Consider the following 20238-nt stretch of genomic DNA (forward strand, 5'->3'; position numbering starts at 1 on the left):
GCGATGGAAGATGCAGCAGCTATGCGACGAGCGCATGGGCTGCGCGCACATGGCCAGCGATGGCTGTGTGCGTGTGGCCCATGGGCGTGCAATGCGTAGGGTGTTTGCGTTGCGATTAGATCGTTTTGAATGTTTAATTTAAAATTTTCAGTTTACGTAATTTTAATTAATTTTAAAATTAATAATTTAAATTATTTTCTTGGATTTTAATTTTAAATATTGTAATTATAATAAATTTTATTTATTCTAATTATTTTACTAAAATTAAAATCATGAATTAATTTAAATACGACTGAAATTAAATTAAACTTTTTGGATTCAATTATAAATTTATATGAGCTTTAAATTTTAATTAAATTTGTATGTTTCCGGTTAGACTAGAAATACATTTTTATGTTTAAAATTAGTAAAGCATATGAATTTATTGGTTTAAGTGGGAGCCCTTTTAGTCATAAACTCTTGATTAGGTCTACGAATCCTTAAGGTTAAAACAACTTGATTAGAATTAATAAGGACTGAATAATTGGTATATTATTGGTGCCCTTGATTAATTGCTGCAAATGTTTACGTGATGCATAATGTGTTTTACTAACCAGCTATATGGGCCATTCATGATAATGAATGGGTGAATGGTATATATTGTATATGTACTGTTTTGCAGGTTATGAAGTGACTAGTATGGCCCAAATAGGATAGAAAATATGGTCTGCGTACCATTAATTTGAATGTAATTGGTCTAAAGTACCAAAGTTGTTTTTCAATTCAAATATGGTCTGCGTACCATCAAATAGTTGTAATTAGTTTTAATTATAGCTTATCCTATTTGAAGAAAATGGTGCCTCCCACAGAGATTTTCAAGACAGACTTTGAAGTCAAAGCTTCAAGATGAAGTCGGGCCATACTAGATCACATTTATCTTATGCATGCTTTAAGTTATTTATTGCTTTAAATATGTCTTAATTATGCATAAGATTGTGGCTTGATTATGTTGCATGATTAAGGATTTTAGTTCACTTAAAATCTAACCAACATAGTAAGAGCCTTAAGTTCCAAACTTAAAAATTGAGTTAAAAGGTGCCATGCCAAAATATACACTTGCTTGGATATCCTTTACATCAATCTAGTAATAGTTTTCGCTCAGCGAGGTGTTACTTATTGGTCCTAAAGGGGCAAGGTACACAAATAATTGTGAGTACATGTTAGTTTTGGTGAAACTCAACGATATAAGTAAGGAGTCCTTTTATGTCGTGGCAAAATCGATAGGTTTACCTAATAAGTTCTTAGACGTACCTATCAACCAAGAATAGTTTCTAGACTATTAGCAAAAGGCTTTTGCTTACCTAAGATGTTTTAGGATTAAGTCGACAAACTGTGCTTAGTTCTTCAATGATTTTAGGATCTTGGAATCATTTTATTCACACCTGCCGGAACACATAACTTGAATAAAATGCTTAATAAACATTGAATTATGCATGTATGCTAGAATTTAAGTTTATTAAGAGAAACTGTGAATGGTTATTTATTTGTTTATTCTTTTCAATTGTAGTTTTAAATATGGCAAACAACAATTCATTCAACATTCGATCAATTCTCGAAAAGGAGAAGTTGAACGGGAAGAACTTCCTTGACTGGCAAAGGAACTTGCAAATAGTTCTTATGCAGGAAGAAAAGGAGTATGTCCAAGAAGAGGCGATGCCCGAAGCCGCAGGCGACGGGGTCACTCAGGCAGCCCTCAATCGTTGGATTGATGCCAACAAGGATGTGAAATGTCTAATGCTCGCCACCATGAGTGCGGATCTACAGAAAACGTTCATCAACTCAGATGCTTTCACAATCATCAGTGAGTTGAAGAACATGTTCCAAGATCTGGCTCGAGTCGAAAGATTCGAGACTCATAGGCAAATTCTTGAGACCAAGCTTAAGAAAGGCGAGCCCGTAAGTCCACATGTTCTCAAAATGATTGGACTCATTGAGAATATGAGTCGGCTGGATCAGCAATTTTCTCAGGAAATGGCTATAGACACCATCCTCCATTCTCTTCATAGCGGGTATGATCAATTAAAACTGAACTACAGTATGAATAGTCTGGACAAAACGCTCACTGAGCTTCACGGTATGCTGAAGACCGCTGAAAAGACGCTCAAAAGTGATAAGCAGGACGTGCTTATGGTGCGTGGGGGCAAGTTCAAGAAATCTGGAAAGAAGAGGAATGCTAAGAAAGGTGGCAACAAGGCCAGCCCAACTAAGCAAACTGGCGCCAAATCTGTAAAGAGGAAGGTCAGTCAACCCACTTCTGAATCCGAATGCTTCTACTGCAAGAAGAAGGGGCATTGGAAGAGAGATTGCTTGAAGCTAAAGGAAGATCAGAAGAACGGAACAGTCGTTCCATCTTCAGGTATTTTCGTTATAGACTGTATACTTGATAATTCAACTTCTTGGGTATTAGATACAGGTTGTGGCTCACACTTATGTTCCAATCCACAGGGACTAAGAAGAAGTAGAAAGTTAAGCAAGGGTGAAGTCGACCTACGAGTGGGAAATGGAGCACGGATTGCTGCATTAGCTGTAGGAACTTACTATTTGTCGTTGCCCTCCGGGCTAGTTTTGGAACTGGAAGAGTGTTTCCATGTTCCAAGTCTTACTAAAAACATCATTTCAGTTTCTTGCTTAGATGCTAAGGGATTTTCCTTTTTAATAAAAGACAATAGTTGTTCGTTTTATTTTAAAGAGATGTTTTATGGATCTGCTAGATTAGTCAATGGACTTTATTTATTAGATCACGACAAACAAGTATATAACATAAATACCAAAAAGGCCAAAAAGGATGATTCAGATCTCACCTATCTGTGGCATTGTCGATTAGGCCATATAAACTTGAAACGCTTAGAAAGACTTCAAAAGGAAGGAATTCTAGAGCCATTTGACTTAGAGGATTATGGTAAATGCGAATCATGTTTACTTGGCAAAATGACAAAGCAACCTTTCTCTAAAGTTGGAGAAAGAGCAAATGAACTATTGGGTTTAATCCATACAGATGTATGTGGACCAATGAGTACAAATGCTAGAGGTGGTTTCAGCTACTTTATCACTTTCACTGATGACTTCAGTAGATATGGTTATGTCTACCTAATGAAGCATAAGTCTGAATCCTTTGACAAATTCAAGGAATTTCAGAGTGAAGTAGAGAATCAATTAGGCAAGAAGATTAAGGCACTGCGGTCTGATAGAGGCGGTGAATATCTGAGCTATGAATTTGATGACCATCTGAAAGAATGTGGAATTCTATCAGAATTAACTCCTCCTGGAACACCACAATGGAACGGTGTGTCAGAACGGAGGAACAGAACCTTGCTAGACATGGTCAAGTCAATGATGGGTCAAGCCGAACTTCCATTAGAATTTTGGGGACATGCACTAAATACAGCTGCACTCACTATAAATAGAGCTCCATCTAAAGCTGTCGAAAAGACTCCATATGAATTATGGTTTGGAAAGCCTCCAAATGTGTATTTTCTTAAGATTTGGGGATGTGAAGTATACGTCAAACGATTAATTTCAGACAAACTTCATCCAAAATCTGACAAATGTATCCTTGTGGGCTATCCAAAGGAAACAAAGGGGTATTACTTCTACAATACATCTGAGAACAAGGTGTTTGTTGCTCGAGATGGTGTCTTTTTGGAGAAAGATCACATTTCCAAAATGACAAGTGGGAGAAAAGTAGACCTCGAAGAAATTCGAGTCGAACAACAAACTCTAGAGAATGCTCAAGATGACATTCAGGATGAAACTCAGAGATCTTTAGAAGAATCTGGTGAGAATCATGGTCAATCTAGAAATGTTACCCCGCGTAGATCGCAAAGATATAGATCTCAACCGGAAAGGTACTTAGGTATTTTGACGAACGAGAGCTATGACGTTCTATTACTTGAAAGTGATGAACCTGCGACTTACAAACAAGCTATGACGAGCCCTAGCTCCAAGCAATGGCAAGAAGCCATGCAATCTGAATTAGACTCCATGTCTGAAAACCAAGTATGGGATTTGGTCGATTTGCCAGATGGCTACCAAGCCATTGGAAGCAAATGGGTTTTCAAACTGAAAAAGGACAAAGATGGGAAATTTGAAGTTTTCAAAGCTAGATTGGTTGCAAAAGGTTACAGGCAAGTCCACGGTGTGGATTACGATGAAACCTTTTCACCAGTTGCAATGCTAAAGTCTATTCTGAAAATGTTAGCAATCGCTGCATATTACGATTACGAAATATGGCAGATGGATGTCAAAACTGCTTTCTTAAACGGCGTTTTAACAGAAACTGTGTTTATGACACAGCCTGAAGGTTTTGAGGATCCAAAGAATGCTAAAAAGGTATGCAAGCTAAAGAAGTCAATCTACGGATTGAAGCAGGCATCCAGGAGCTGGAATATACGTTTTGATGAAGCAGTCAGTGACTTTGGTTTCATCAAGAATGCAGACGAATCTTGTGTATACAAGAAAGTCAGTGGGAGCAAAATTGCTTTCCTAGTATTGTATGTCGACGACATATTACTTATCGGAAATGACATTCCTATGTTGAACTCTGTCAAGATTTAGCTTGGGAAATGTTTTTCGATGAAAGATCTAGGAGAAGCACAGTACATATTGGGCATCAAGATTTACAGAGATAGATCTAAAAGGATGATTGGACTTAGTCAAAGAACTTATATCAATAAGGTGCTTGATAGGTTCAAAATGGCGGACTCCAAGCGAGGCTACCTACCCATGTCTCATGGAATGACTCTAAGCAAGACTCAGTGCCCAAAAACACTTGATGAGCGTAGACGAATGAATGGGATTCCATATGCATCATTGATTGGTTCAATAATGTATGCTATGATATGTACACGCCCGGATGTTGCGTACGCACTCAGTGCTACGAGCAGATACCAGTCAGACCCAGGAGAGGCGCATTGGACTGCTGCCAAGAACATTCTGAAGTACCTGAAAAGGCACAAAGATGACTTCCTGGTCTATGGTGGAGATGATGAATTAATTGTTAAAGGCTATACGGACGCAAGTTTCCAAACCGACAAAGATGATTTCAGATCACAGTCTGGGTTTGTCTTCTGCCTCAACGGAGGAGCAGTAAGCTGGAAAAGTGCTAAGCAAAGCACCATTGCGGATTCTACAACTGAAGCGGAGTACATTGCTGCACATGAAGCAGCAAAGGAAGCTATATGGCTAAGGAAGTTCATAGGAGAACTTGGTGTAGTCCCCTCCATTAAAGGACCAATAGCCCTGTATTGTGACAATAACGGAGCTATTGCACAGGCAAAGGAGCCTAGACACCACTAGAGAGTCAAGCATGTACTTCGTAGATTTCACCTTCTACGAGAGTTCGTTGAAAGAAAAGAAGTCGAGATAAGCAAAATTGGTACTGATGACAACATATCAGATCCATTAACTAAACCTCTGCCGTAGGCGAAGCACAACTCGCACACTGCAGCTATGGGAATCAAGCATATTGGAGAATGGCTTTGATGTCTCTGTTTAATGTTTTAAAGTTTTAGAGTTTAAATCTTTGTAAAACATTATTGGTTAATCATTCACAATAAATGAAAAGAATTCATTTTTCCATTTAATTTGTGGTTTATTAAATGATGAGTCCCTTCAATTTGACGATATATTCAAGATAGACTGTCAGGACCAGTCCTGTGACTAAGAAATGTTTATCAAGTGAACTTGAATGTCAAAGGTTGAAAATGGTCCCTAGGGTGAGTTTTCTATAAAATTGGACGCATAGAAAACGTTAGACGATTAGAATGCAAGATGACTAGTAGTTCTGTTTCTTGAACTATGTGGACATGGCAATGTCATAATCATTTGCATAGATACTTACTTTGGGAAGACTAGTATCGGACAAGACCTATGAAACTTTACTGTAAGAGATGAAAATCTGTCATAAGTAAATTTCATTAAAATTATTAGACACTAAATCCTCAATACCTGAGTGATTTGAGATTACTTGTTTGAGAACTGGTTGCTTTGACGTTGACCAACCGTCGCACCGTAAAAGGAGGCTATAAAGGCAACGCTCAGGTAATCACCTATCAAACGAAGTCTAATCTCAAGATCGCAAGATTGGGATTGTCCTCCCATAAATCGGGATGAGATGCTTAAAAGTTGTACAAGGCCACTCGGAGAGCTAGAAACTGTAAAATGCATGGCCGTGCTCGGATGAATCATAGGCTATGATTATCTGTTTATTTGATCAGTTGAACTCTGAAACCGAGAAACACCTCTGGACAAAATAAGGATGAAAACTCTTACCTTATGTTCAAGAGCAAGCATCGAGCGACAAAGGAATTAGGAAATGCACACTTGTCCCTAAGGACAAGTGGGAGACTGAAGGAAATAATGCCCTTTGGTCCAAGTATGCATTCTATGTTAAGTCTAATAAATGCGGTTCAGTATTAATTAACAAGTTAATAATTCAGTGAGATCAAGTGAGCTGAATGCCTAGCTAGAGGCCGCTTCAGTTCAAGTGGAATTAATGATATTAATCCACAGCTTACTCTTGACTGAACCCGTAGGGTCACACAAATAGTACGTAAACGGATCAAGTATTTAATGGCATTAAATACTCCATCTATGGATATTCGGAATCGACGGATCTTGGTTTCAGTGGGAGCTGAGATCGTCACAGGCAAGAAATGAATACTCCGGAAACGATGATATTGCCGGAAACGAAAATATGGATCGTATCGGAAATATAAATATTATCCAAGTCGTAGATGTTGCCGGAAACGGAAACATGGTACGTATCGGAAAATATTATCGGAAATGGAAATATTGCCGGAATCGGAAATATTGCCGGAAACGGAAATATTGTCAGAAACGGAAATATTAAATATTTGTTCGAAACGGAAATTAATTCCGGAATCGGAAATATTAAATGTTGTTCGTATCGGAAATGAATTCCGGAATCGGGAATTTAATCGGAAGCGTATCGTACGAATTAGCATCGGACGAGGCCCGCTAGACGAAGGCCCAGCACGAAGCCAGGCCATCGCCCAGCAAGCCGCACGCAACGCACGCCTCGACCAGGCCCAGCGCAAGGCCAGGCCCAGCCAAGGGCGCGCGCGCGCACGCAGCACCGCACATGGGCTGTGCGCTTGTCGTGGGCCGCAAGGCCTGCGCGGGTGCACGGCTTGTGCGATGCGTATGCCGGAAATCCTAATTCTATTGGGATTCGTGCGAAGATTAAAATCCTAATCTTATTAGAATTGCTTTGTTATTTAGAGTCCTAATAAAGTTCTAATTAACAAATCCAGATCCTAGTAGGATTACAATTCCTTTTCCATACCTCTATAAATAAGGGCCTAGGGGTCATTATTTATACATAAGTTTTCAAGTATTCAAAACTAGGATTTTTAAGCAGAAAAATCAGCCATAACTCTTGCCCATTTTAGCCGAAAATAATAGTACCTTAAGGGCGATTCTAGTTGGTCAATCTTAAGGCGGATCCGGACGTACTGTGGACTATCTACGGAGGGACGACACTTGGAGTCCTAAAGACTTGTTCTTGTTCGGTTCGGGCGCAGCTAGGGAAGGCACGCAACAAAGAGTATGCATCTAAATTATGCTATATGATTATGTGTAAATAATATGTATTCCTGGCTTAATGGTTTTTTCCGCATGATTTATGAATTGTCATATGTATCATAACCTAACACAAAGCACACCCATTGATTTCACCCATGGTTGTTCGTTCTTTAAAAATGAAAGACAACCCCTTCCGCCCTCGAGAGGGAGTTGAAGATGTACTTGGTCCTGGAGTACTATATTTAAGTGAAATAGGAGTTTTAACGTATCTAGCTATCAATACAAGACCAGCTATTGCATTTTCAATAAATTTATTGGTAAGAAGATATAGCTTCGATCCTACAAGAAGGCATTGGATTGGAGTTAAACACCTACTTCATTGCATACGTGGGATAGGGATATTCTACCCCAAAAATGGGGTTCCTACTCTTGTTGGATATATTGATGCGGGTTACTTATCAGACCCAGTCAAAGAAAAATCTCAAACAGGTTCTTTCTCCAGTTATGGAAACACTACAGTTTCTTGGATGTCAATAAAACAGACTCTAACAACCACCTCACCAAATAAAGCTGAATTAGTTTCACTATGAGAAGCTAGAAGAGAATGTGTAAGGTTAATATTATTGATCAATCATGTACTCAAGGAAAGTGGTATAAAATCAACTGAAGAAGACCCAACAATCATCTATGAAGATAACGCTGTTTGTATTGCACAAATCAAAGAAGGTTATATCGAAGATGATAGGACGAAACACATTGATCCTAAATTCTTCTCCACTCATGACTTAGAGAAAGAAGGAAAGAACGATGTCAAGTAGGTCCAGTCATGGGTCCAGTCATGTGACAACTTAGTTGATCTATTCGCGAAGTCTCTACCACCCAAGAAATTTCATGTTCTTGCTCGCATGACTGGCATGCACCGTCTTCGATACCTACACTGAATTGAAGGGGGGCCTTATGTTCTCTGTACTGTTTTTCCTTTGTCCAAGTTTTTATCCCACTGGGTTTTTCTTGGCAAGGCTTTAACTAAGCAGAAAATATGAAGCAGTAAATTAAACAAAATATACTTTTACTTTTATGGTCGTAGCCCCTGATATTTTATCCGTTCAAGCGGGAGTGTTGTAATAAGCTTCGAAAATCGTAATGAATGGATTATTACAACAAGTAAATTAGGGAAACACAATCGCCCAAAACCATTCACTCGATTAGACATCACACTGAATCTATGTACTACTGCATATGGCATGCCCTCTTTAAATTGATAAGATGTATCATTGGGTAACAATTCACCCAGTACTATAAATTTATGTTTTCCGATGAAATGTAAAATGCATAACTAAGACTCCACAACTTGATAGTAAAGAGCTCTAGTATCCTCCCTAAATCCTTATATAGTACAACAAGTAGGATGTATTGGGCGTATTGGCAATGGACCTATTCTTTCCAGAGCGAGGGAGATCCAAAATCCACAATGCATTAGTGCCGACACGGATTAGCATAGTGTGATTAGCGAAATCTCAATTAAATTTGTGGGGACACGCCTTTATGTAACGCCAACATGTAATATTCTGAGTTGGCAAACAAAAATTACAAATTAATTGACAAAAATACAATCGAGGTCCCTTAATTTATAATTTAAAATTTTATAATTAGTGTGAAAGTGTAGCATGAATAATCCAGGTCCCCACTCTCTTTGTTGAATCGACCAATCTTGCTAAACTTGTGCTAAATCCAAACCCACCAACTGTAGGTGGGATTCTTTAATGCCGGCAATAATTCATAAACTTTCCCTTTCAATTGTTTTAGGGATTTGAGTGGATACTATAGTACTTATTACAGTTATTTCTACTAACTATTTTGTGGGGCTTTTTTTTATGGTATCGTATTATATCTACCTTAATTAAATGTGCAAAGTGCCTTTTTTTCTTGAGATTTTGCTTAAACCATGGAATTTGAGTGTTAAAATCTGTAAAATTTGAGGTGGGTTTTGTTTCAATTTTTGGCATTTCCACATTTTTCTATTTGGGTTTGCTTGATTTCATCAAAAAAAAAAATTGGGAAGAAGATTAAAAATGGGGTTTTTTAATACAATTTTGAGTGTTTGTGGGTTCGGATTTGGATCTTGTGTTGGGCTTGTAATTGGCTACTACTTCTTCATCTTCTTTCAGCCTACTGATGTCAAGGTTCGCTTCTAAAATTCGCAACTTCCTAATTTTTCTGCATTTTTTTCTGCAAATTTTCAATGTTTTGCTAATTAGAAATGCTGATTTTGTAATACTGTGATTGGTTTTTGTTATTAGTTTATAGAAGTTCTGCAAAATGTTAAAGAAATTTCTGCAATTCAACTTAACATGTGATAATTATTGGTGGGGTTGAGTCTGATTTTTTATATGAGGTTTATCTTGTTCATATAGAAGTAAAATTCACCAAGCAATGTGGCAACTTTTGTAATACTGTTGCATATGATGTTTGTGTATGCTTATTTACTTATGAAGTTATTATCCTGATCTTGGTTGATTCCTAGGACCCCGAAGTTCGTCCGTTGGCTGAGTTAGATGCCAAGACCTTACTGAGGGTGCTTCCTGAGATACCACTTTGGGTGAAAAACCCGGACTTTGATCGGGTCTGTGTTCATTCTTTTACCCTTTTATTCAATATTGCCTAAAGTTTAAGGTCCTTGGACTGGCTTTGAAGCTGATTTTGAATTGCTTTTGTGAAGGTGGACTGGCTTAACAAGTTCATACAGCATATGTGGCCTTATCTAGATAAGGTGCTTACTATCAATACATTTTTTAAAAAAAAATATTCTGGTGCAAAAACCTGTTGAATCTTATGACATTGCTGTTGCATTTTCTGCAGGCAATTTGCAAGACTGCAAGGGATATATCTAAGCCCATTATTGCTGAGCAAATTCCAAAGTACAAAATTCAGTCAGTTGAATTCGAAACGCTTAGCTTAGGCACTCTGCCTCCTACTTTCCAAGGTTGGATAACTTATCCGCTCTTACAAGCACGAGTTTGTACATTGTGTAGAGTAAAACATGATATAGCTGCTTAAATAGTGTCCCCCCCCACCCCACAAAAAAAAGATCTGTGTTCCTAGAAATAAGTGAAAACTCAATTCCATTATTGGGAATTACTCGAAATAATCAGATTTCATGGAACGGTACTTGGTGAATGTTGGTTATGCGGCTGTGATGAAAACCGTGGACGCTACTATAATCAGTTTTGATTACATGTCTAAAACTTGCAATTAAGATAGGATGATGGAAAAATGGTTAGATATTGTGTGGTATCTGCATCATGCTGGAAAAAGGGTTATATCTTCCTGAAGAGATAGTGTTCCATGGACTGCTACCCTCAAACAATTTCATATCAAGCATTTGTAGATCATTTCATTGGTGCACGCTCTAAAAGTGGGATGATAACGTATCTTATTATTCTATAGAATCTATACAGTTCCCTTGGTCTTTACAGGTACTGTTTGCTGGGAATATGATCATTCCATTTATCAAAATTTGTTGAACTTATCAAATCTGAAATGTGTCTTATTGCCTGAAATGTATTAATGACTGTTTCTTGGTATCATGTCAGGAATGAAGGTATACAGTACTGAAGAGAAAGAATTGATTATGGAACCAGCATTGAAGTGGGCAGGGAACCCTAACATCCATGTGACAGTCAAAGCATTTGGATTGAAAGCCAGTGTTCAGGTAATCCCCCCCCCCCCCCCTTCCTTCTCAAACTATGCAGTTCATTATTGATTTCAATAACCCGACTGATTATTGTGACATGTTATGCCATCAGAAAAGCTGATATAGTCCATATGCTTCAGGTGGTCGATTTGCATGTGTTTGCTCATCCACGTATAACATTGAAGCCTCTGGTGCCAGCTTTTCCTTGCTTTGCTAACATATATGTTTCTCTTATGGAGAAGGTAGGTGATTTTGAGTTCCTAGCCCCTCCCCTCAAAATAGTTTTACCAGGAGGCTTGTAGGCCTTTTCTAGTTAAGGGTTAAAAAGGTTTTTTGGATCCTCGTAAATCAGTGTTTATGCCAAAGAGGTCTAGAAGAACTACCCCAGGTCAAACCGTTGAGGTTTTCCCAATTGTGGAGCGATTTTCTACATTTGTTTGTTGTCTATCAAAGCTGTTACATTTTGTTGGCTCACCAAATAACTTGTGTACTTGGGGAATCTGCAGCCTCACGTCGACTTTGGATTAAAGCTGTTAGGTGCAGATGCTATGGCGATTCCAGGCCTGTATAGATTTGTTCAGGTATGTCATTGTCCTCTACTTTCAACTCCTACTTCTATCTTTCCATTCTGCTATGGGAAGCCCAATGAGCAGTCTGCAGACATTAGTAATTACTTTACCTGCAATTGTTCATGAATTTGGTAAGTGATTGGATCTATCTGACCCTATTTATCATGTCGTCTCTGACACTGCACCAATCGCATTACATACTCAGCACTGTTGGAATCTCCTTGAGAGGGGGGGGGGGGGGGGGGGGGGGGGTTGTTGGGTGTTGCCATGTTAGTATGGAAATGGAAAGAGGAGTATATAACTCTCAGAATGTCATGAATCCTGGTACTTTGAAAGTTATATTTTTACGTTGACTGGTCTTTCAAATTTATTATAGTGATTCAAGACCTTATCCCTTCTCCTCCCTCCAACTACTAATTAAGTGAGAATAATTTCTGCTTTTCTTAATTTCGAAGACATTGTTTCTTTGTGTTAGCAAATGCTAATTTAATGAACTCGAGCCTTCATCCAATGAAGCTTAGTGGTGTCTCTGTTGAGTTCCAGCTTGCAAAGTTGTGAATTATTTTTGTCTTGACCTCCTTTGCATAGGAAAAGCAATTAGAGAAAGCAAAAGGACAAGGATATTAGCTTCGAACTAGTAGGACCTGGTCTTTTATGTTAGTTGATTTAAGTGGACTAGTGGTGTCAATTATACAGCGCAATGGCACATACAATTGAATTTAAATTTGAATAGAAATCTAAATGTATTTACCAGTCAATAGGCTGCCTCAAGAATATGGAAATGATTTCACAAGAATATAGATTTCTGGATTGCCTTTAAGCTGTGTTTGGTTGGGTGGAAACAAATCAATGCTAAATTCAATATATGAAAAGTTTTGTTCTTGACCAAACACAATAGTGATTTTCTTGTTCCTTCTATATTTATTCTTCGCATCATCACACAAGTCCATATTTCCTGGGACATTGTGTTATCCAGAGTTGAAGTTTTCAGATTATTCCTATGTATGATATACAGAAGGGGAAAAGATTGACTTTCGTGAAATTATAACCACTAATAAAGAAATCTCTTTTGCAATCAAGACTGAAGTAAGATTAATATCCTAATGTGGGGGAGTCTTCACCATACAACCGGAGGCTTCTTTTTTTTGTGCTCATTTCGAAGCTCCAAATGAGCAAAAAATATAACATTGGATGTACCTTACAAGGTACAACCTCCCCTCGGGTATGTCTTGAAGTCTCATTTATCAGTTGGCATAAGCAATTAGCCACTTGCAGAGCAGCAGGCCTCTAGAAGAGTCATGTTGGAAAAGGAAAGTCTAATGGCCTTTTTAGTTTTGTTACCTCATTGTCTTCTTTTCTTTTCTTTTTCTGAAAAACCAAAAGGTATACTCCTCCATTTTATGTTTTTTTTTACTTCGGCACTCCTCTTTTGGGCTCATACCCGTGTCGACCCGACACGACACTGATCCGGGTATGGAATCCGTACTTGGCCGGCCAGTCAGACATGGCTGTCAGCCCCTGCTTTAAGAAACTTTCCAATCTAGTTTTAATTAACCCTAAATCTGTTTAGGAATAAAATTCACTTTGTTTTTTGTTTAAAGCATGAGGCTGCTTTAAGAAAACTTTTTCAATTCTTTTTTTCAAAAGAAATTAATTCTTATTTTCTTTTTCTGTAATTTATTAATTTTTCTAGTAACTTTTTTCCATGTCCCAATACCCGTTAGGACAGGGTCCCCGTGTCTTGAAATTTTAACTTTACCGGGTCCGACACTCGGATCCATACCGATGTCCGACACCCGTACCCGAGTCCGAGTAACATAGTTACCCACATTCCAAAAAGGGGTGTTTTTTTAATTCTACCCACTTATACGTTATTCTATTTTTGGCAAAAATATTTTACCATCTTAACCTTTTTCCCCACAATAATTACTCTTTTCCATCATCTCTCCTACTTTACCCACCTTTTTCTTACACCAACCGACTATTAGTCCATTACCCATTATTTCACTACATCTCTCTTACTTTTTGACCTTCTTCTTACACTCACTCACCTCTCCTAGAAACAAGAGTCTAGGGGTATAGCATAAAAAAATGGAGAGCGTATATTGATTCCACAAAAAGAAGGAATTTGTTGACAAGGGAAAGCCCTCATTTTCGGATACAGTAACTAGAACTTAGACGCATAATTCACTTCTGGTTGAAAGTTGAAACTGGAAAATACATTGATGGAGAATTGTTTTCCCCAACTTATTCCCCTTAGAAGTTACCTTCGTACTTGAATCAGGGTTAAGTGTGCCCATATGCCATGGCTCTCATTTGTTAGTTAGCCTGTGTTGGGCCTGTTTGCATAAGCAATGATCCACTGTCAGAGAGGCAAACCTCTAGAAGAAGGGAATATTTTTCATCTTGGAAAAGTGAATTACAATGGTCTTTCTAGTTTTGTTTTTATCTTTCTTTCTTTTTTTGTTTGAGAGAATCTAAAAGATATACAGGGTATCTTATTTTTTTTATTCTTTTTTGGGTGCTGATGGAGTATTTTTAATTCCATGAGCTTCAACCCGAGAAAAAGAAGGAATTCATTGACAAGGGATAAATTACACATCTCGGTACACAATAACCAGAACTTGTTAGAAAGTAATTCTCTTTTGGTTGAAAGTTGTGTTGTAAAGGTTGAAGAAAGATTAACGAAAAACAATAATAATGAAAATACGAATTTACATGGTTCAAGAAAAATTCGTTAGCTAGGTCCACATGCTGGGGAGAGGAAGTTTTATTGATCTTGAGAAAAACAGATTACAATATGAGGCTAGGTTACCAACCTAGGAAGTTTACTTAGTACTCCCGAAACAAAAACAGAATAGGCCTAGAAAATAGGCCTAAACAGAAAACTGTAGTCCGATGTAACAGATACCGTAAGTTGAAAGTCCTGAAACAGGAAAGTACATATATGGAGATCATTGTGTTGGGTCGTTCGAAGGTGACACATGGATTCAATGCATATCATAACAAATTGAAACAGGAAAACTCGACTTATTCCCCTTACCACTTCATACTTGAATCAGAGTTTAGTGTGTCCATATGCAGTGGCTCTCATTTCATTAGTGGTCTGTTTTAAGAAACGCATATTTATTCTTACACTTTGTCTTGAATTCTTGATGGAGTATCACTCTCCTGGGTCCTGATCCCTGTCGTCCACTACGTTTTAATTTGGGAAGTATTCCTCTTCTCCTTGTGCTGTTTATCTGTCTTTTTGTAATCAAATCAATCCAATGTTTCTATCAAGATTCTACAGTGTTTTTTTTATACATTTTAATATTGATTTACCTCTCACCACTTCATGTATTTCATGCAGGAATTAATAAAAGATCAGGTAGCAAACATGTACTTGTGGCCTAAGACCCTTGTAATACCTATTTTGGATCCTGGGCAGTGAGTGACTAGTCTCTTTTAAAAGTTTTTCTGTCTCTCGCTCTTTCTTTGTTTCTCTCTGCTCTCACAACTAATTGTCTTACCTTTTTCAGTATATAATATGATTTCTCTAACTTTGCAGGGCTAGGAAGAAACCTGTTGGAGTTTTACATGTCAAGGTTGTGAAAGCAATGAATCTAAAAAAGAAGGATATTCTTGGAGCATCCGACCCATATGTGAAGATGAAACTTGCAGAAGACAAGATTCCTTCAAAGAAAACTACTGTCAAGTACAAGAATTTGAACCCCGAGTGGAATGAAGAATTCAGTATGTCCGTCAGAGATCCACAGACTCAAGTTTTAGATGTATCCGTCTATGACTGGGAAAAGGTATATAGCTGCATGCTAATGTCTCTAACTAATATTAAAGTAATAATTCTTTAATCACATAATCAAGGTCTTCCCCACTGTGAACTAGTTTGGCAGCCATGATAAGATGGGCGTAAATGTTGTTCCACTTAAAGATCTTACACCAGAAGAAACGAAAGTCTTGACTTTGGAGCTCCTGAAAAGCACAGATCCTGATGATGCTCGAAATGAGAAGTCACGTGGTCAGCTTGTTCTAGAAGTTACTTACAAACCATTTAAGGAGGATGAGATACCTGATGACCCTGAAGATTCTGGAACAGTTGAGAAGGCTCCAGAAGGAACACCTGATGGTGGTGGTTTACTTGTGATCACTGTCCATCAAGCTCAAGATGTTGAAGGAAAGCACCACACAAATCCTTATGTTCGTCTACTATTAAAAGGTGAAGAAAGAAAGACTAAGGTATGCCATGTCAAAAAACTCTCTGCAAATGCTTCATGTGCCTCCAGATTTCCTACTTGTATTGCTAAACTTGATGCTCTTACACTCGTATTTTCATCTTTCATTTCTTAAAATATCAACATTTTGTTTAAGTGAACAAGAGCCTCGTTTAGTTCCTTTATTATTACTGGAACCTCTTTATCTACACATTGCAAAGAAGAACAGCAATGGTATCTGTGTTGAATAATTCCTCTTTCCTGCTGTTTAATTCCCATCCCCTGGGTAGCCAAGAGCCAGAATAAACATGGAGCTTTTCTTGCCTATATTGCGAACACCATGATATCCATGTAGCTGACCTAAACCAGTGTAGAAACCCTGCTTTGTTTGGTTCCTAAAAGGGCGTAGAACTTTATCTGAACTTGTAGTTACCGAGGAAAAAAATCAGTGACAAGGTAGGTTAAGATTCAAAGATATCTTGCCAATCTTGCAATGCTATCATTTCTACGCACCTCTAATCTCATGTGATAATATTCATATGGTCTAAATGACTGGAGCGATATATCTTGTTAATGTATATGTATAGTGCCGACTGCCGAAGCTGTAAGGATTTAGCAAAAAATGAGTTTAGCTGGACTGCTGGAGTCTGCAGGGTGGAATATGACCTTTTTGGCATACATAGTTGTTGTAGTAGCTCAGCTTTTCAAGAGGTCAGTTTAATGTAGGTTCTACTCGTGCAAGGTATTAGCTGTTGTTCGAGTAGTAAAATGAATAAAAATTGACGATCCTATAAGCTAATTTTGAGCTTTTGCAAATGCATGACACTAGTTGCTCTACCCAACTGCTAAAATCTAGTGCTTACCAGTAAAATTTACGGAGGATCGACCTTAAAGTCAAGTTGGATAGTCCAATGGAAATGATAACAAGTCATTCAATGTCCACAACCAAAAGAAGAGGAGACAGCTAGGATAGGGAGACCATGAGTCCTTAAAGAAATACTCCGTATATAATTGAGCACGAATGATGACATTTCGTGGGGATGAGTGAAATTGCTTTGTGGTATTCCATGGGTGGATTTTCCTTTTTTTGGACTTAGTTATTTTCTGACATCCGTTATAATCCTTGTTATTTTGACAGATGATAAAGAAAAATAGAGATCCGAGATGGGAAGAGGACTTTGAGTTTATGTTGGAGGAACCGCCAACTGATGATAGGCTTCATGTCGAAGTGTATAGTGCCTCGTCCAGAATAGGTTTACTTCATCCAAAGGTATGCACATTGTAATATTTATTCAGCTTCATGGTGGCTCATGTGATCAAACATTTACCAAATTACAACTACTTTCTTATCCCTCCCTGTTGTGTTTATAAACAGGAAACTCTGGGATATGTTGATATTAACCTTGCGGATGTGGTAAGTAATAGAAGAATCAATCAAAGTTACAATCTCATTGACTCGAAAAATGGCCGCATTCAGATTGAACTGCAGTGGAGAACATCTTAGGACTTCGAGATTAAAATACTAATCTGTATGAAGTTCCCCTGGATATGGATCAAGATCAGTCATCAGACCTGTTTTTGTTTCCTTGTAAATTTTGTGTTCATTGAATTACTATGTGAAATAAATAGTAGAGTTTGAATTACTATGTGAAATAAATAGTACAAAATTTTCTGAAGCTATTTCCCTTCCGTTGTTGTAATCAAATTAAGTTGGTTTTCCTTAAAAGATGTAAAAAAGGTTTTGGATCGGATAGCACTAGTTAAGTTCACTACTCAAAAAACTGTTGCAATCAAATTAAGTTCACTACCTTGGACTCCGATTTCCCTTCCGTTTTATACATCTTTTCCATAAAACATGTAAAAAGTAAATTTCCTCCTATGATATGTTTGAAATATTACGATAATATGTTAATTATTTTATTTATTTATCTTTTTTAAAAAAGACGTTAAACAATGTGGTTTCTTTTAGGGAAAATTTGGTAATATTAATCCAACCTTTGACTGATTTTCTTTTATTAAGCCCACCTATGACATATTTTTTAATAATCCCACCTTTACTGCCCAACGACTTTTATTGTGCCCAATACGTCATAAACCTATTGTAGGCGGTAATATGTCCCTACGTGGCAATACTCTCTCTCGATATATTCAGTCATCATCATCAATTCATCACCATCTCGATGACTTTTTCACCGATTACCGGTCACTTAAGCCTAATAAAAGTCGTTGGGTAGTGAAGGTGGGATTATTAAAAAATATGTCGTAGGTGGGATTAATAAAAGAAAACCGGGCAAAAGTTGGATTAATATTACCAAATTTTCCTTCTTTTAGGGGGTTTTATTCGACGTCCTATTTCGTTAAAAACGCCCTCATTTCAAAGGCAAAATTACACTATTACCCCTAAAAAAATTAATCCCCTCTCTCCCCTTCCCCTCTCACCCCAGCCGTATTCCCGTGCTGTAAATCACCACCACCACCAGAAATCGCACCACCACCAGAAACCGCGCCAGTCCACCACCACCATAAATCGCACCACGCCACCACCACCATCACCGCACACACTGCACTTGCTACGCATCAGTGCCACGACTACCCCCGCAACTTGTCGATGGTCGAAGAAACCGCTGCCCCCTGTCGCTGCTCGAGAAAAACCCAACCACCGCGCCGGTTCGGTTGCTGCGTCCCAATTACCGCGCCGTCCTAACTATGGCCCAGCCTCCGCCTGCGACTCTGCGAGGGGTAAGTTTTTGATTTTTTTTTTTTTATTTTTTTCCCAATGCCGCCCATGAATGGCGGAAGGGACCATGGTTGTGCCGCCCTGGAATAGCGGTGTCAGCCATGGTTCATCCGCCCAATGGACCATGGACGACACCGCTATTCCAGGGCGGCACAACCATGGTCCCTTTCGCCATTCATGGGCGGCATCTGTTTTTTTTTTAAAAAAAAAAAAATTAAAATCGCCTACTACTTGGTCGTCGGTGCAGGTGGATGGTGGTGCGGTGAAGATCAGCAGGTGAATGGGTGGTGATGATGGTGAAGGGACTGTGAGGATGGTGAAGAGGCGATGATGGTGTTTGAAGATGAAAGGTGGTGGTGGTGGAGATGGTGAGGTGAGGCAGGGCTGCCGGATTTTGTCGCCGGACGGACTGCCGGAATAAGGAGGAGTGTGAAAGCTTGAGGTGGGGTAGAGCTTTATAAGGGCACAACGGTCCTTTCACATAAAATATGCGGGCGTTTTTAACGAATGAGGACGTCGAATAGCGATACACTTCTTTTATTCATTGTTTACCCGTACTTTGTAACAAAATATAGAAATATGTTTATGACTGGTCTTGTCCGGACTGATTTTTCAGGATTTGTCCTGATTCGGTCTAAGCATAACAGATTGGTCTTTGAGATTTCCAATATCAAAATTCCGGTCTCCGATTCAGTTCAGGTTGCTTAGTTTTCGGTAGGGTCATGTCATGTTCTTTTTCAATTTGGGTTCGGGTCGAATCATATTTGAGTCGGGTTCAATTTCGGGATCCGGTCTTATTTAGTCGAGTTTAGCCGATTTTAGAGTAGGTAATTTCGGATTCTGGTCAAGTTTGGATCGGATAATTATCGGGTCAACTAAAACTTAGGTCAGGGTTACTCTCGGACACGAGTTATGAACGGGTCCGATAACTATCGGGTCTAATAAAACTTCAATTTGGTTTTAAAAGGTTGGACAAAGCAAGCGGGTTCAACGATTTGGGTTGAGAATAAACAACTCTAGTTATATACGGAGTAGTGCGAAGTAATATGTTCAAATTATTTATACCAATATTCTTCATTCAAATTTTACTCCGTATATTTGAAATTGCAAAAGTAGTTGTTTCAATTTTAGGGCTCGATCGGTGCCAGTTTCCAGTTTTTGGTTTTTTGGTTTTGTAAGTCATATGATTTAGATTGAATAATGAACTAAAAGATAATCTTACGTATAGTAATTATGTTGATTTTGAAAACTGGCAACAGAAAACTGAAAACTACTCTGTGTGGTTTCATATTTTGGTTTTTAGTTTTGTAAAAAATAGAAAACTGAAAACACAAAACGATACGGAACGGGCCCTTAGTTAACAAGTTCAGTTGTTTCAAATTGGTTAAAAGAAGGATCGAGTCATCTAGAGGTTTAGAGTTACTATTTAGCCAGGTCAATGAC

General features: G+C 38.3%; 2 protein-coding genes across 2 annotated transcripts; both read left to right on the forward strand.

Moving 5' to 3' along the window:
• The first annotated feature begins 7760 nt into the window (after positions 1–7760).
• LOC130463266 (uncharacterized) lies at positions 7761–8402 on the forward strand. Its single transcript, XM_056832347.1, has 2 exons — positions 7761–8102; positions 8229–8402. The coding sequence occupies exons 1-2, from the start codon at positions 7761–7763 to the stop codon at positions 8400–8402; spliced, it is 516 nt and encodes a 171-aa protein (XP_056688325.1).
• Positions 8403–9275: 873 nt separating this feature from the next.
• LOC110806147 (synaptotagmin-2) lies at positions 9276–17734 on the forward strand. Its single transcript, XM_022011780.2, has 12 exons — positions 9276–9767; positions 10109–10207; positions 10304–10354; positions 10444–10567; positions 11178–11296; positions 11419–11520; positions 11785–11859; positions 15200–15276; positions 15398–15644; positions 15733–16083; positions 17197–17328; positions 17434–17734. The coding sequence occupies exons 1-12, from the start codon at positions 9657–9659 to the stop codon at positions 17560–17562; spliced, it is 1617 nt and encodes a 538-aa protein (XP_021867472.1). The 5' UTR covers positions 9276–9656; the 3' UTR covers positions 17563–17734.
• The last annotated feature ends 2504 nt before the right edge of the window (positions 17735–20238 follow it).

Source organism: Spinacia oleracea, chromosome 6 (genome assembly GCF_020520425.1).
Source record: "Spinacia oleracea cultivar Varoflay chromosome 6, BTI_SOV_V1, whole genome shotgun sequence".
Taxonomy (NCBI): domain Eukaryota; kingdom Viridiplantae; phylum Streptophyta; class Magnoliopsida; order Caryophyllales; family Amaranthaceae; genus Spinacia; species Spinacia oleracea.